Source organism: Wasmannia auropunctata, unplaced genomic scaffold (genome assembly GCF_000956235.1).
Source record: "Wasmannia auropunctata unplaced genomic scaffold, wasmannia.A_1.0 LD334508.1, whole genome shotgun sequence".
NCBI lineage: Eukaryota > Metazoa > Arthropoda > Insecta > Hymenoptera > Formicidae > Wasmannia > Wasmannia auropunctata.
The window spans coordinates 1858190-1875275 of NW_012028382.1; the positions used below are offsets into that span (position 1 = coordinate 1858190).

The 17086-nt window shown below is 44.3% G+C and overlaps 1 protein-coding gene across 1 annotated transcript in view; it reads left to right on the top strand.

The window, feature by feature from the left end:
* The first annotated feature begins 30 nt into the window (after nt 1-30).
* Nucleotides 31-17086, top strand: part of LOC105458590 (ankyrin repeat and BTB/POZ domain-containing protein BTBD11) — a 23445-nt gene continuing 6389 nt past the window's right edge. The window contains exons 1-3 of the mRNA XM_011704033.1: nt 31-590; nt 1178-1394; nt 6294-6531. Of these exons, the coding sequence (XP_011702335.1) occupies nt 6323-6531 (209 nt within the window). The 5' untranslated portion in view covers nt 31-590; nt 1178-1394; nt 6294-6322. The remainder of the gene's footprint in view (nt 591-1177; nt 1395-6293; nt 6532-17086) is intronic.

The window sequence follows — 17086 nt, forward strand, 5'->3', positions numbered from 1 at the left end:
CTACGCGGTAAATGGGAGGACTCACATGCGTTTCCGGAAAGATCCAGCAGGTGGCGACGGTGCAATTCACAGACTCGCGGCGCGTTTGTTTTTTTTTGTTCTTTCCTCTTCTCTTCGTCGGCCTCTGGCTGGACCGAAAGTGGTCGGATCGGGGATGCTGCTGCATAAACGCGGCAACTGTGTTAGCGGTAATTGACAGCTGCCGAAAAGCGACGGTGGCAGCGGCGATCGACGACAGCCCGGTCGATCGCGGCGGGCGTGCGCGCACGCGATTACGCGGATCGCGAAAATCGGCGCGAATACGCGCGCGGTGTGTATATACGCGAGTAAATTTCGAATGGACCGTCGTGCAGTTCACAGTGATTATATCTGCGCATCTCTCCAATCTCTCGCAGGAGTCGCAGGGACATCTCCCGCGGCTGCGCCCACATCGCATCGGATCGCATCGGCATCGGGGCATCACGGGTGATCGTGCGACCCGCTGACCGTATCCGCGTCGGTCAACTGCCGAGAGAAAGAGAGAGACAGAGAGAGGCCTTTTTTTAAAGGCCCGAACGTGTTTACAGTTCCACGCTCGCGCGTGTCGAGAGGTTTGTTCCTTTTGGCTGCCCACTCTCGTCCACCTTCTGTACATTAAACGCGCTGCGACAAAGCGTATTCTCGCGGCGTCGGTCTCGGCTTGTCCCCGAAAGAGCCGATCCTCAAGTTCGATTTAATCGTTTAAATCAGAATATTTTAACCGATCGTCTTTTAAAATGCGCCGAGTGTGTTGCGGAATGGGGTCGAAGTGAACACGTAGTGATGCGCGTACGCGGAGAATGAATCGGTGACTTCGAGCGTCGAGAGCGAAGGGAATTGAGCGTCAGAAGCCGAAATAAATAACGGGACATCATTCGCAGTTCCATTCGAAGTTTGTACGTCACTTTAATCTTCAAGGTTCAGTAAACTTTGCCGACTAAATTTTTTAAAGAATCGGAAAATTCAATTCATAAATAATAAAATTAAATTGAAAAGAAACGTTTTGCGTGTTCACTTCAGTTAATTTTTTTTTTATGTATACACATTTTCCATAAATTTTGTCGATTATAGAGATAAAGTGTATTTGTAGTCAAGAAAGATACGATAAGTCTTTCTTTGTGAGATTCTTCAACTTATCTCTCTTTGTCTGTTCGAAAAGAAAAGATTCTAGGAGGACGTGGAAAGTTCAGCTGAAAGAAACAAGTCTACCGTCTTGGACAGCATTAAAATGGCTTACAAGTGAGTGGCGGAAATTCGTTGGAGGACGCGAACCCTCGGTCGCAAGAGTGCGGCTTGGTCCCCTCGGCCTTCCAGATATGTGTCCGACAGCGCGAGGACGTGGATGCGCCCCTTTCTATCAACGCGTTGAACAACTTGTAAGTCTCATTCGACATGCCCTGGCAATGAATGTCTTCTCTTTTTAGTCATACATGTATCTCTTTGAAGTCAAACTGATCGATTCCATGAAATGGAAAGCGGAGAAAATTGATGAAGTTGTGTGAACTCGGAGATTGTAATTGTATACTTTAAATTAAAAAGTTTACAAAAAGTATCGATCACAATTTAGCTTTCAGAGAACTCGTACGAATCTCTAATTATATACATCGATCGTGTATGTCTTTTTGCTTATTTTGCCATCCTTAAAAAATCGTTTATTATAAATAAACGACGATGCTCTCTGTTTGCTCTCTGTTTTGTTTCTTTGTTTAAAGTTTAAATTTGCTTTTAAACGCGAACAATTATGTAAAGTTAAAATTCGAAGAGCCTCAAAACCGCCGTTTAAAGCTATTAAAAGCTGTAAAATTGTATAATATATGCAATGTATGAATACTGAGATACGTTCTTTGTCAGTGTGCATTGATAAAAAAATTATATATATATATATATGCATGTATATGTGTAACAAAAATTCTATCCTTTAAATCTTGCTTAACTTTAAGTAATATTTATGGAGCGTTTTAGGATTCTTCTGTCTTGTTAAAATTGATCCCTTCAATATTTATTTTAACCGAGTTGATTGTATAATTTTGATTACACTCTTTAATCGTCATCCATCATATTTGTAAATATTTTAATTTAGATCTTTTCAAAATCAAGCTCAGATCTTATGTTCTCTTATCAATATCTCATTCTTCTTTTTGTCATTATTTTCTGTGTGTAATAGATAGACGTAATACGGAAAAAGGCGGAAAGGTAACTGAGCCTCTCGATTGAAATTAAATCGATCCTCAATCTATGCTGAAAAAGGACAAAAGGCTCGCAAGAGCAACCCAATGCGCGTCGTCTCGTAAAACCTCGTGATCGAATGAAATTTGATGATGCCGATGAGATAGTGCCAAGTGTCGCGTCACGTTCGCGGTCGAAGGAAAATAAGAGAGAGAGAAAGAGAGAAAGAAAGAGAATATATGTAAATTTTTGTACAGAGCGGAGGGACGTGATTCGCGCGCGCGGATTCTCTCGCGAGAGATGGTAGAAAGGACAGAAAGAAGAAGAGGGAGATGAGGAGAGAACGAGAGTGGAGTAGGAAAAAAAAAGCGCTACGCGGGTAGGTAAAGGGATGTACGAGGCGCGGAGGGAAGATATCGCGGCGAAGCGTGTACGGGGAGAGGAAGAGAAGTGAAAGAGAGAAGAGGAGAGAGAGCTCGGTGTATAAGGTATAGGCTTCAGTTTGGGTAGCCCCTGGAATGCGGCGGTCGCGGGGCGGACGACCGCGTGCACGTCGCTTATACCACGCCGCGTATATGCGTGTATTCTCAATGCCGCGTGTATTACGGGGTCCAACGCCGCGCCAAGATTGCACCGTGCCCCGAGTTCCGTCTGCTCTCTCCCTCCCCTTTTCTCCTGATGTTTTTCACCCTCTGAGAGTGTCACGCGCGCCAGAAGATTCTCGCTCGATTTCATAAAGATAAATCAAATTTTTAAAAATTCTTAAATAGACATCTGTTCGAGTCAAGAAATGTATATAGAAAAATTACTGCTGCGCGATAATAAAAAGAAGAACATGTTAGGCGCGCGTTTAAAGTTCACGTTTAATTTGTACAAACGGAGAGGTCAATTTTCACGATCCCAATTGACTCCAAAATGTCTTTATAGGACATCCGGGAAATGCTGCGTCCAATTAACAATTGTGAAGTCGTGACTCCGATTCCGAACACGTTTTCACATGTGTGTCACGTGTCACACATATACGTTACATGTAGATGTATAATGCTCTTCCGAGAACTCTTGATGGACCCAAATTTTCCTTCGCGCGTGACTTTTCAAATATTCGGTTTATAAATTCTCTGCTTCTATTTTTTCTTTTTAGACACACACACACACACACACACACACACACACACACACTTTTTTTTTAATAATTTGTACTTTATATTTTAATTGCGTGAGGAAAGATCTAACAAACAGAAACGATGCAATTAGAAGCACAGCATAAATAAACTTAATTTTGCCGTTTTCTTCTGTGTAGTTTTATTTGCGTTATAAATAACGACAGAAAATCTATTTAACCAAAATTAACATTGCGTGACGTTCATGCAACCGGTCCTTAAAGGTCTATAATCATCAGTGGTTTGATCGAGATGAGTCCGATCTGTCAGGTGTCGCCTCGAAGAAATCGTCTCAATACCTTCGACGTTGTCGTACACTTGCCTGATTCGCTTGAATTTCAAGTTTTTGCTTGATTGATATGTAATAAAGAATTAATAGATACTTGTACCTTTTCACAGCAGAACATGTATTGCGCATTTCAGATTTTAATCATTATTGAAAGTAAAGGGTTGAGTAATAATAAAACATTTTTGTCATAGAAAAATATATATGTATATAAATATATATATATAAATTTTTAATTTATCTTTAATATGACATAATTAGAAATTATGCCACAATTATGTAACGCGATACTGAGGGGATCAAGCTAATGAAAATGGCATGAGAAAAGGCAATTAAGCACACAGTCAAGTTTTTTCTTTTCACGAGCTACTATTCGCGTGACTGCTCTGTATGAAGCAACAGACAGATTTTAACAACGGGCTATGATATAGGTGTCCCTTCCAAATAAACGGCATACTTCTCCGGGAATCTTCGACATCTCAGCTTCGCTTTTTGCAAAATCACTTAACGATTACCGGTTGACCCTGATTTTCTTCTCGCAAATGATAGGTTTACCGTCGGGCACAGCTTTACATTCGCGTACGCAACCCCGTCCTTTCCAAGGTATGCGTGTACATATGTCCGACCGATCGGTTAGAAAGGCAGATGTGTGTGAGACCAGTCGAGGTCAGTTAAATACACTTCGGGACACAACGCCACTTTTTGAGAGTCCGTTTACATTAAACCAGTTACCTCAGTGCCTCGCGCGTTAAATCAGTCACCGAACCGAGGATCGTGAAATTGAACCGCGAAGTCCATTCACTGTGCTCTAAAGAGCGTGATCAGTTTATTACAATTTTATAAATATATATTTAGAAAGGTAGTTTCTCATTTTATGTACATGTAAACGGCCCACTTCTCACTTTCTTTTTCAATGAAGAAAAATGGATTTATAATTGTACCAAAATTAACAGATGTTATCACTCAATTCTTTCCTTTTCAAACTTCGTTGGCTGCAGGATTGCTCTTTATTTTTTTTTTTTTTATTGACTTTTAACATTAGCGAAAAAAAATCTTTCTCTCAACTCTCTTACTTAGCTCTCTTATTGATGTTTTACGAAAGAGAACATTGACTTTACGACTGCTCCCGCCATTCTGACTGTCGCATTATTATCGTGATGAGATTCAGCGAATATTACATCGATAAAAGTTCCCCGAAAGAGTAGCCGGGCAGGCAGGCAGGCACGTCATGGGGTACTGGGTCGTCCCCCCATCTTGAAACGCACGCTTAAGGAAGCACTTTGGCAGCCTGGCAGAGTAATTGCATACAAGAGTTCGTCAAAGCGAGCAACACGAGCGTGCACGACGCGTATACGGACCGAGCCTCGGGGACGACGTGTATTGAGACGGAATTTCTCATCGCGCGAGAGACGATCGCGTTTTCCACGACGCACTTGTTCCGACAATGCATTTTGTACGAAGCAGTATTTTTGCGTTTCTGTTCGTTTATCCGGTCCATTTACCTGGATTGTCGCAACCGGTCGCAAATTCAGGGGCACACGCTCGCCGCTCCATAATCTATTCCTTTCTCCGCTTCCGCGAACGCACCGTAATTGGTACTTTTTCGTGTGCATATGAAATTAATGATCTGGAAGTCTAATCTTGCGAGAGAATAAAATGGTCTAGAGTGAATTAGAGATATATGAGATACCTACTCACACAATCAGAGGTGAGTCATACGTGTAAAATGGAAAAAAAATGTCTTAGTTTTATTTCGATGTGAAATACATGTTGCGGAAAATACAAGCAATTTACAATTTCTAAAGTAGACCTCTATTTCTCTCCATCCAATTTTATACATTTTTATAAAGTTCTTTAATATTTTCTGACTTACAAGTTACGAAATCGACTTTCCGCTTTTATTCATTTCAACTTTCTCTTCCCTTTTGCTTTCTTTTCTCTTCTTTTGAATATCTTTTTTTCTATATTTACAGAATGGAGTAATAAGAATTAGACATTAACAATGTATGATTTTTGTTCTCGTTTTTACTTGTCATTCTGCTGTCTTTTCTTATACGAATGAAATCTGAATAGTTGTTTTCCTTAGCGTGATAACATCTCGGCGTTAATTACTCCCCCACAATTATCCGACTCGTTAATGACCTTCGCGCTCGAGAAAGTTTCGCATAATTACTTTCTTTCGCAGATTATTTCTGCTCAGCTAGATTTCTCGTGCGAAATATGGTGAGGTTTCTGCATTATCTCGAGCGACATGTTTGTACAACATTTCCTTTCATTCGTCAAGTCTGCGAGCATTGCAATGTTTTTCCCCTTTATAACGACGAGCCGTATTACTCGCTGCTATCAATATTCGAACGATGGAATTCTTCATTACACCAATCTTAGATCTATGTCTAAACTCAATCGGAGACCAACAAGATCTATTAACGCGAAACGAAGTAAAGCGTGAAGAAGTAAATTGAACTGCAAGCAAAAGGATACCGCGAATAAAATTGAGGAAATGATATTGACGTAAAATGTAAGCGGTGAGTTTATCTCTCCGCGGTGCTCGTGTGAAAGACTCATCTTTATACGTTTCCGGGATTTCGCTCCGATCGTAAAAGAGTGCTAGATGATGATGAGGCTGACGTCGAAAGGCGTATAACACGCGCAATAATTTGCAGGTTTTCCGGTGCTAGCTCTTGGAGACATCATGAATCTGGAACGGCCGACGATGGACGGCGGTTGCGGACAGCAGCCGCTCTTCCTAGGCAGCACCTCTGGCTGGAGCGGTATCCCCAGCCCTCAACAATCGACCGTCCAGACTGCCAGCACTCCCTCGGAGCCCTACGGCGGACCATTGAGCCTGAGCATCTGCATATCCGATTCAGGTCACGAGATACTTCGTCCGAAGCCGCGACGGTAAGTGCTTTCTTTGTTTCGCCGCCCGATGCTTTCCCGCTTGCGTTTGGCGCTCTTGATAATCGATGCCGCGATCTTAATAAAGATCTGATTAATGATCGCCCGCTCGATATAGTCCGCTAGGCGCGATAAGGATCGATTAAAATCGTCTAGGAATCGCCATTGCGTATCCCATACCGTGCACTGAAATTAAATACCGTTCAACGCATAATTTCTCGTTCGTCATTATTGTCATTTGTTACTTGTTGTTTACTATCCGAGAACGGGGCCGCGATTGAGTGCGTGAAATGTAACGATAGAATAAACTTCAAAAATTATTACCTGCACCCTAACTGTAAATAAAATTCAAAGGATGCGTCTCTTGAATGTCTCGGCTCTCCTCGATTTTTTTTCCAATGGATGAAAACAGGAAAGTCTTTTCCTGGTTATCTGGGTCGGGTCCTGGTCGCCCATAAAATGCACGGACGTAGGTACAAGAAAATCTGAAAAGACGCGAACGCGTCGAACACAATGGATTCTACGAGATGAATCGCTGAAAAGCCAGAGGATACAAAGCCGAGGACGTTGAGCCGAGACGTCTCGGTGTTAACCTTTCGGGTCCTCGCACCTGCATGCTGTGCGAATTCCCGAGTGTATTCGTGTGCCTCTACCGTTAAGAGCGAAGTCAGTTGATAGTCGGTCGCAATATTGCGTCGTTGTTCATCGGACTACGCGATGTTCCGTTTGTGAGATAATTCAAACTTAAACCTAACGTAGCTTCAACAGCCCGACCCCACTTTCATCTCAGACTTTCATCTGACACACTTCAGCAACGTATCACGAAAGAAAAAGAAGTTGGGGGAATACTTTGATCAGATCTTGTTAGTCGTAAAATTAGATCTGTGTGTGTAAAATTGACTTTTAATATTTAACACATAATGTCGACAGAATATTTGATTCGTGCTAAACGCCATTCAGTTACTTTTTTTTGCAGAGAAAATGAACTGTAAAATATATATATGTCGAGCTTCTAGAAAATATAGTCGGAAAATAATAGCTTATTATTTTATGCAGCATGAAGTGCTTAATAAAACTATAATATACGCGCGTGATTGATACATTATAATACAAAATAATTGCGTGATTATACATAAGATTACTTTACGTATATCTATATTGATAAGCTTACGCAAACTCGCGATTAATGTCGAATAACGATCGCGGTAAATTTATATAAATAATAAAAATCCGGTTTTTATACAATATCGAATTGATCGGTCGATGCATTTTCGCTAATCTGAAATTTGATTCGCGATGGTTAGCACAGTTATTCGAATCAATCTTTTTTGAGGATTAATATCCGCGCATTTAGAAACACATACTCGCGCTAAATCTTATTTCGCGCGCAACGAGAAACTCGTAAATTTGATTGTAGAACGCCGCACACTGTCAATTACAACGCCCACTTTTTTTCGGCCGTGCCGATCGAGGATCGTTAAAATTTACGAGGCACGTAATTACAACCGATCCGATCTCGGGGGATCCGACGCGTCCCCGTATGACATACCCTGTCTTTCTCTGTTATTTAGTTTCATCGACATCACTTTCGGTCCCCGATCATGGGGCCTCAGAGATCTGCTCGGCATACAGATAAGATGTCCGAAAAATTTAAAAGAGCGCCTCCTTACCGCTCTCGCCAACGATAATATAATGCGAAAACGTCTCCTCGCTCTGCGTTTCTCTCTTACATCGCGCGATGTGAGACATGCGGGCCTATTCCTTTCTTCGTGAAAGATGCTGCGCGTCGCGTCGAGAAAGCATTCGGATATACGCATATATACCTACAACCGGGCTGCAACGCATCCGAATATCCGGCGTTTTGCGGTACACTGGATACGCATTTCGCGCATTCTCTGAGATGCTCGACTGTGTGTTGGTGTCCACCATTGTGCGCCGCTATTGTACGCCGCTATTGTGCGCCGCTCGTCTCATGCTCCGGCGCTCGTTAGCAGAAACTTTTACTCTCGCGCCGCATCTCGTTATATTCAACCGTTCAATCGTCCGATTCATTTTCTCGGCGCGCCGGGCGAATTAGGATGAAATAGAAATTAGCCTGCCATTATAGGCGCGCGCCCGCGCGCGCGCGATCGTGCGAAGGGAGAGCTCGCTTTTAATTAGTTATCCGAAAGTCGGAAACTCCGCGGGAAAAGCTGCGCCGTTATCTGGGAACGCGACGACGAGGACGAGCCGCTGCAGCTGCACGTCGCGCGATTAAGAATGCGCACGAGGGGAAACGCCGATTCGAGGTGAATCCGCGCCAGATATTTGGGTTAATGACTCTTTCCGCCTTACCTCGCCTTCCTTCTTTCTTCCGTTGCATTAGCGTCGATCTCAGTTAGCTTTTACTAGCGGCGGCGTCGGGAGGGAGGTCAGGGACGAGACGCATTCATTATCTTCGCGCGCATAGGATTGTATGTACATAAGTCATCGCTGGCGCTTATGATTATAGCTGGAAATGAAGCTGCACGACAGGCAGAGATATAAATAGAATTAAATAAATAGACAAAGCTTTGCTTTTCTATTTATCGCTCTAAGCAGTAATTGAAAGAGTGAAGCAAAAGCCTTTTTTTTTTTAAGAGTTTTCTGTGCTAACTTTTGTAGGTTTTTATTATTTTTTTTTTAGAAATAATGAAATTCATTACCAGATAGATGATCGTTCCCGCTTGATGAAGATTTGTATACTGCAATTTAACATCTTTCGTTATTATTTTGCTATATGCATATATTATATTTTTATATAACGCGGTGGGAAAAATTCTAATGCATGCAAACGGAGGGGATCTCGAAATTTTTGAGAAATTTCCCTTAATTTCTCGCGCGTTCACTCCCATTCGCGAGAACCGTTAGTCGTTAAGCGCGGCGAGCTTCCTATACCAGCTTATTATTAGCTACGCCCTACGCGAGGCATTCGAGAACCGGCGATTATTAAAATCTCCCTCCTCCTCCTTCCTCTCTCCCTCTGCAGACGTCTTATTACATTTCGGTGCCGATCGATTCCCGCCGCGAGTCCGGATATACCTCTTAGGCGAATAATTAATCGTACGAACAGGTTTAACCCCTCGCGGCCTGCGAGGCAAGATGGGTGTACCCTTGAAAAATTACGTAACGTAATTTGCAACGATTTTTCTTTTTATCTGCACGTCTTTTCGTGTGTGTCAACAACGTTGCGGCCGGAGTCTCCGCGTCTCTCACGAGTACGAGAAACAAATTAACGGCTCCGTCCGACTTTTATGCAGGCGGATCGAAAACGCACAGAGGCGGCCGCGGCGTTGCAGAACTTCCGCTTGGTGCACCATACGTATGTTATACGTATGCGCCACTTTCGCGTGGGGAAAAACGTTTATGGGAAAATTATATATCGCGCGGCGCTGCACATTCTAGAGAGGTCGTAATTCCTGTCCTTCTTGCCCGCCGAAGAACGGTCAACGTTATTCGATGAACGACCGTAGGGACGGGACGCTCCTCGAGAGAATATTCGGTGGACGCAGTCACGCTTCGGTAAATAATTTAATATCCTCGTAGGAGCGCCACCGCCACCGCCCTTGACACCGGAGTTTCGCCCCGTGAGCACGGACAATATCTGCCTTGAACTCTTCCTCCTCCTGCGGTCTGTCTGGGTAGGGTCACGTGTTGCAGATTTGGCCATTCTTAAAAGTATTCATTCAGTAAACTTTCTTATACACTGCCAGTTTCGATTTTTCGGTCTTATCGCTCTTTCTCTTTCGTAGGAATGTATATATTTTAGCCCAGCAGCTAAAACTGTGCGATTTGTTTAAACTCTCGCTCGTGCTTTCATCAAACCCATTTTTGTAATCATCGTACGAATTCTTAACAGACGTTTAGTTATGTCTTACGGTTTTTTTTGTTGTAGAAACTCTGTTATTACTGCTGTTTTTATAGTCGAGATTTTAATGATTCCTCGTATACGGTGAAGTCGACTTCGATAGATAGATTTTCAACGCGCGATAAGGAATACCGGTTTATCTGGATTGTAGAGCTGTCTGCTTTCGCGTTAATTTACGATAATGCGAAACTGCAAAGGCGGTCGGTAGTTTTCGCTGTAACTAGCTTTTATTAAAGTGTTTAAACACAATCTGTGCTAATGGAAAATAAGTGGAAAATAGAAAATGCACGTCGTGACGTATGCGAATATCTGGCAGATACTTAAAGCGAAAAATTTTCGACCGAAAATTCAAAGATATTTTAATCACATTTTTCATATAATATAATTGTACAATTCTATTTATCGCACAAGACATTTTTGAAAAAATGTTGGAAAAACATTAAAAAATGAATTTATCGTACAAACAGTTGAAACGAAAGTTTAAACATGTCTATTAATGCATGTTTATTAATATCTCAAGATTTATATTTCAAATCAGTCGATTTCAGGATCATCATTGACGCGCCGCTCCGAGAGAAAATGTCGCGTTCGGACGCGATGCTTTACGTTCAATTTACCCGTTCGCATTATCAATTTCGACACGCAAATTGCCTCATAAGTATTCATAATTGCCCGACACCGAGGCACTGGTTGCGTCAACGCCGGGAGAGCGCCCTCGACGCGCGCTATAATGATAATCTACGCGGAAATAATTCCGCGGCGCATACCCGACGCACGCACTCGCGGGGACGAGTGTTGCTGTATAATTCTAATGGCGACGATTTTAACGCTGACCCACTTCGCTTCCTGTTTTCCGCGAGCGAGCGCCGAGCGCACCCCGCGCTCAACTGTACGCATTTAATTGCTACTAGGAATACCTCCTGGGAATCTTCCTCGTGCGCGCCGCAGTAAAACAGTACCGGAAGGAATCAACAACGGCGCGGGGGTACTCACGGTCGACCTTCTCTGCCGATCGTGTGGACAGATTTCGCGCGCGGCACAAAAGGTTACAGTACCGTATATAAAACCGCAGGCGTGAGATATTGTTAAAACACGATACTTATACTGTGTCATTACGCTATATGGGAGACGAAGTTTAAGAGAATAGAAGGAAGATCGTTACATTTTATCGCGATATCTTCTATTCGGCTGTCTGCGTTTAGCAATTTTGAGATGCAGATTATGTCTCGCGGTCGAAACTTCTCTCTGTTATTGATGAAAAGAATTAATTGATGGAAAGAATTAACGGAAAGAACTGGAGGGAAGAAAAAATACTTTAGCACTTTCTATATGAACAGGATTCTTAGAAAGAATAATGGATTTTTTTTTTTAGTGGTTAACAATTCCGAATTAACAAAAGGGAAAGGAGAATATCACGAGTGTTTAGAGTTAGAATCCGCGAATCAAATCCAAAATTCACGTACACTTTAAATGTGAAATTGTACAAGCGAATTTCACCTGATCCGCGAATGAAGTGAACTTCTACCGTTGGTAGACACTTTGCGTCTAAGCTGAAAAAAAGCGATGGCATGCTATCAGAAGCGATGTCAGAGTCCGTCACGGACGCTGACTGGGGCGATGTGATTTGAGTACACGGCCGTAGGAAGTAGGATGGCCGCCGGAAGTCCTCCCCCGAAACATATGGTGGGGTTCTCTCTTTCTCTCTATCTCTCTCTCTGTAAAGACACATACTCGTTTGTGCTCTCCCGTTTCCTGCGGCTCGCCAGCGAAAAGAGCATGGCAGCAGTTTACAAGTGGCGGCCGGCACTTATGCACGTCTCGATCGCGGCCTGCCAGCCTCGCGCTCCCGTGATAAGTTTCTCGTTGCTATCGCGATAAAGGTCCTCCGACCGGATTACTCGGGGAGGCCCGTGTAACTCGCGTCCGCGAGAGTTGCACGGTCAGTTTTACAAAGTCCGGCGTTATACAATTAACAACGTTATATAATTACGTAATTCCGTTACGCTATTACACAACAATTGGTTCCGTATCGTTATGCAGATCGTATCGTCATGCGAGGGCGGTACATACGTGGTCGAAACAATCGATCGATTCCGTGCGGCTAACTCGCGATCCAGAATCAGGTCTCTCGGTCTCTCGAGATTATTCGCGGGGGAGGACAATGGCGAGTACGGGGGGAGGAGAACGTCTCCGAGCGTAATTTCTATATTTGCAGCGCATGCACGCGGACGCATATATTTTTACAGGCGCAGCGAAGCTTATTCTTTTCCCGTGATATCATAGTTACGCGCGACGGAACAAAAGATAGAACGGCGGGGCGGGGAGGACGCACACATACGCGCGCGCACACACACACACACACACACGCACGCACCGGTGAAGGTAGGAAAGTGATACGGATATCTCTTCTTTTCCCCGACTCTGTGCGGTGCACCGCGAGGGAGGCGCGCACGTTTCACCTGTGCCGATGCACAGGAAGCCGTAGACACGTCGTCGTCTCAGTCGCGTGTTTACATTGAGTGCGGTACGATGACTGCCGCACTAATGCAGCGGAAAAGAGTAAAGCCATAATTATATGGCTCGTTCGCCGGTTACAATTTCTTCCGCGGCCGCTCCGTAATTAATTCACGATTATTCCTCGTGTTTTTGTCGCCGTTACGTTCCGTGGTGTGTATTTATCGAGAGTAATTGGAGCAGAATCGAAGTTTCGAAGTGTGCTGTCCGGCGTCGTACATATAGCGAGTGATTGATTGTTAATAAATCCGATTAAAAGTCTGACGACTCGCTCGGTCGATGAGACATCGCTGTGTCAAAGAAGACGTCGTTTTCGAATGAATCAGCGAGGCAATTTCGCAGTGTGAGTCTCCGCGTAAAACTGGAGCAATGAACGTTATCGCGGCAGGACGTGAAACCGACATTCTACGATCCCGCGAGGAAAAGTTGCGGTGAATCCCAACAATTTTGCTCTCGCGAGAGCCAGTTGAGCGAAATAAAAGTGATCGCGATAGGCGAAAATTCACGATACTGCAGCAAAATATAAATCTGTGATACACTCTACGATACGATCGAACACGCTGAGTTTGCGTTTTATAAACCTGCCGCATAGATAAACGTTACGGATAAATGTGCGAACTCGCTATTTTGAACACAACAGTGTGAACGAGGCGCGACTGCAACAGTGAAACACGTACAATTAAATTGGGAATTAATTCGGGATACTATCGAACGGAAACCGGATCTTTCGGTCACGCTTTCACATTTTTCGCATTTGTACTATAGATAAACACCAAAGATTCCGCTTTTGCCGTGGCTGATTAGGAACGCACGGGATCCTATAGAATATGACCCGTAGTGAATAACATGCCGTCCACGAGACGAGCTCAGTGCACCGAGGACTGCAGGTGCGTGTTGTGCCGCGAGTTGAAAGGCTGCAAGATGAGCGCCAACGGCGTCCAAGTTCAGCAGCAGATCGGCCATGAAGGCGCAAATTTTATCCTGCGACGGGCCGTGCCCTTCTTGCCGAAGCCCCCGGCGCGAGAGGAATGGCGAGAAGTCGCGAGGCACGCGGACGATTACGAGAGAAGCTCGACCTTAGAGGACCGAAGTCGCCATGGTGGCGGCGGAAACGACAGTCGTGATCCAAAATCATGGACGCCGAGCAACGACGTCGGGAAAACGGGGAAGGACGTAGGTCATAAGACGGTCATCTACTTCGGCGACTCGAATCCCAGATCGAAGGAGGACAAAGTGAGGCAGCAGCAGCCGCCGCCTCCGCCTCCGCCACCACCGCCGTTGCCGGAAGCGTGCGTGCAGGTGACATCAAGAAGCAACGAGGATCCCGAGACGTTGTTACGATCACGGGACGGCGAGAGAGACGCGTCGGAGCGGGAAGAGGACGCCGGACGACGCCAAGATACCGCGATGGAGAACGGCGATCCCAAGGCCGCGCACGAGATCGTGGTGAACGTCAGCCCTAGCAGGGAGGACGTGCTGAGGATAGAGGAGGACGAGAGCCAGCTGGAAGATTATTGGTCCTTGCCGGGGGACACGAGCGGGTTCAAGGCGGATTGGAGCTTCGTGCAGCAGTGGCGACTGAGGGGGTAAATTCACGCATGCACTCATGCACGCATGCTTGTCATTGACGAACGGGAAAAAAATGGATGCTACCCTTCGGCGAATCGGAATTCCTCCCCGCATCGTGCGCATTCTTTTTCACGTTAAACGTACACGATATCTCGTGCAGTTTCCGTGGGCTATATTTGCCGTTCGAAGTCACGCTAATAAGCAAGATTGATTAACTGACCAACGTCCCGTTTTTACTAACGATATAATTTTAATAACGAATAATCTATTACGTTTTTGGTACCTAATTTCTAAATATTAAATTATTAATGATTCCATGAAGCAGAAAATAAATTAATCGTGATTTAGTTATAACAGTTTTTTTACGATTCTTAACTATTATATTTAGCGGGATATATTTTTTTCCTCACGAAAGATGTGGTCGTAATTCGTAATAGCGATTAATTAAATAATTATTTAATTGTTTCACTATCTCTTGATGAAGCACGAGACAACAAACGATCGATTTACATTTTAAGACTTACAGGGGATAAATACAAAGCAAAATTTTAGCGACTGTAGCCGATTCCCAGCCATACTCGTGAGATAAGGTAATGGAATCATGCGCCCGTACATTTATCTCCCGAGACGGTCGAACGCGTATCTAAACATGTCACCGATTTTGCGCACTCACGCGAGGAGAGTTCGCCACTCTGTAATTCATGATTCACACAAGCGATCCGGACGTTCCGGACAGCATCGCAGTCGCGGAGCTCGCGTTTGAATATCTTATCTCTTCGCGTTCATTTAATTTTCCCCCCCGCGTGACTGACGGACGCGCGCGTACGAATAAAACGTTCATCGCGCTGTATCGAATCGATATCGTGTAATGGGACGTGCGTGTAAATCGTCGTGTTGAGCCGCCGCGAATCGGCATTACGTATCGCGATTACGAGTTGTTTTAAAGACTCCTAGCCGCGCTCGCTGATTTATTCCCCGACGTACAAACGATCCGTTCTTCGCGCTCTCCAAGGAAATCCAGATGATGCACCGCTAATGCTCGGATCCCAACAGTGATGCCTCTCAAAGTGCATAATAAGTGCATTCGAGTTGAATGCCTACGGGCCGTGGGTGTGCGTGCGTGTGTGCTTTTTTTCGTCGCTTGCTTTCTTAGAATTCCTTCTTCTTAAAATACACATTAAAATTGACATTTTTTTTTTATTCTAAATATTGGACTCACGCTCTTTACAGACGAATAAGCGATCGATACATCATATTGTAATGCAATAAGAAATGTGTGCAATCATGCAAAATTCGTTTTACATATTGTGTTATAATTATACGTGCCTTATATCTACTGAAATTTTTTCGAGATACAAGAGATTACTGATAAAATTAACGTGTGTAAGAGATATTTTGATAAATAGTTAAATACACAATTAGTATCTCTGGTACACGAATAATAATATTTTTATAGCGACTTCCTCATTGCCGAACTGAACTTACATTTAATCGTTTTAAGTGACGTGTCGTTTGGATAATCGCGTTTCGCAAGAGTCGCGTCTAAAAAAGTGAAATGAGAGGAACAGAATTAAAAGACCCCCGCGGTCTGCGCTGCATGTTGCGCACTTTTCGCGTAATCGTGTATACCATAACCGGGAATTGATTTGCCCGATACGCTACCTGCATTGCTGCGCGTTTTCTGTCTCGGTATCTCCCGCGATACCCGCGAGCGCGCGGTTTGCGCAACTCCTAATGTCGGATTTGAAAGTTGTCGAAGCTAAATCCTCGAGCGTCGATATCGGCCAACAATGGTCGCGCAATTGAATATAATAGCGTTCATAAGGATTGCGAAACGCATTCGGCGTATTATGTAGCTGCTTATTTCAGCGGAACCTTTAATTGAGTGGACGCGTTATTAGTCTAAATAATTTTAGGATCACGATACCGACGATTCGTTTCGTTTCGTTTCGTTTCCGACAGAATGCTCGGCGCGTTCTGTCCCGATTCTTTCCCTCGGCACTTTCTCTCGGGGGCACGGAACATATTTTTATTGGCATCGTCGAGAAGCTGAAGGGTTTAGCAAAATTAAAAATGTCCCACTTCCTGGAAATTAATTACGTGTTAGGAGATCGCAAAAATATCTGACGAAACCGCGGCGTGAGCGATTCGAAGTCATTGTACCACATGACTTTTTACCTTCAAATGCGGTTTCACCGCATTCACGACCGAGTCTCGCGGCCGCCGCGAGCTAAATGGATTTTTTTTTTCGCGAGGGTGCCGCATATATCAGCGGCAGCTCCAGTGTCGCTGGCATTCCAGGGTGGAGAAATCTCTTCCATGCCTAAAGAGCCTTACGGCTGTTACAACGGTTTACAAGTGACGCGAGTCTCATTAGGACAACGCGAACGGCAGTTCCGTTTATCCGTTTCTTCATGGATGTTACGTGTCTCTTATCTCTCGAGTGCGTCTCGAGAGCTAGGAATCGGACGTGGCAGTTAGCTGCGTAGATTACGACTTTTCGAGAGCGTAACTCCATGAGACGAGTGCCTCCACGGAATGCACCTGTCCAGACTCTGTGTTATGCGTTTGCTTCTTTACGCGGGGGGG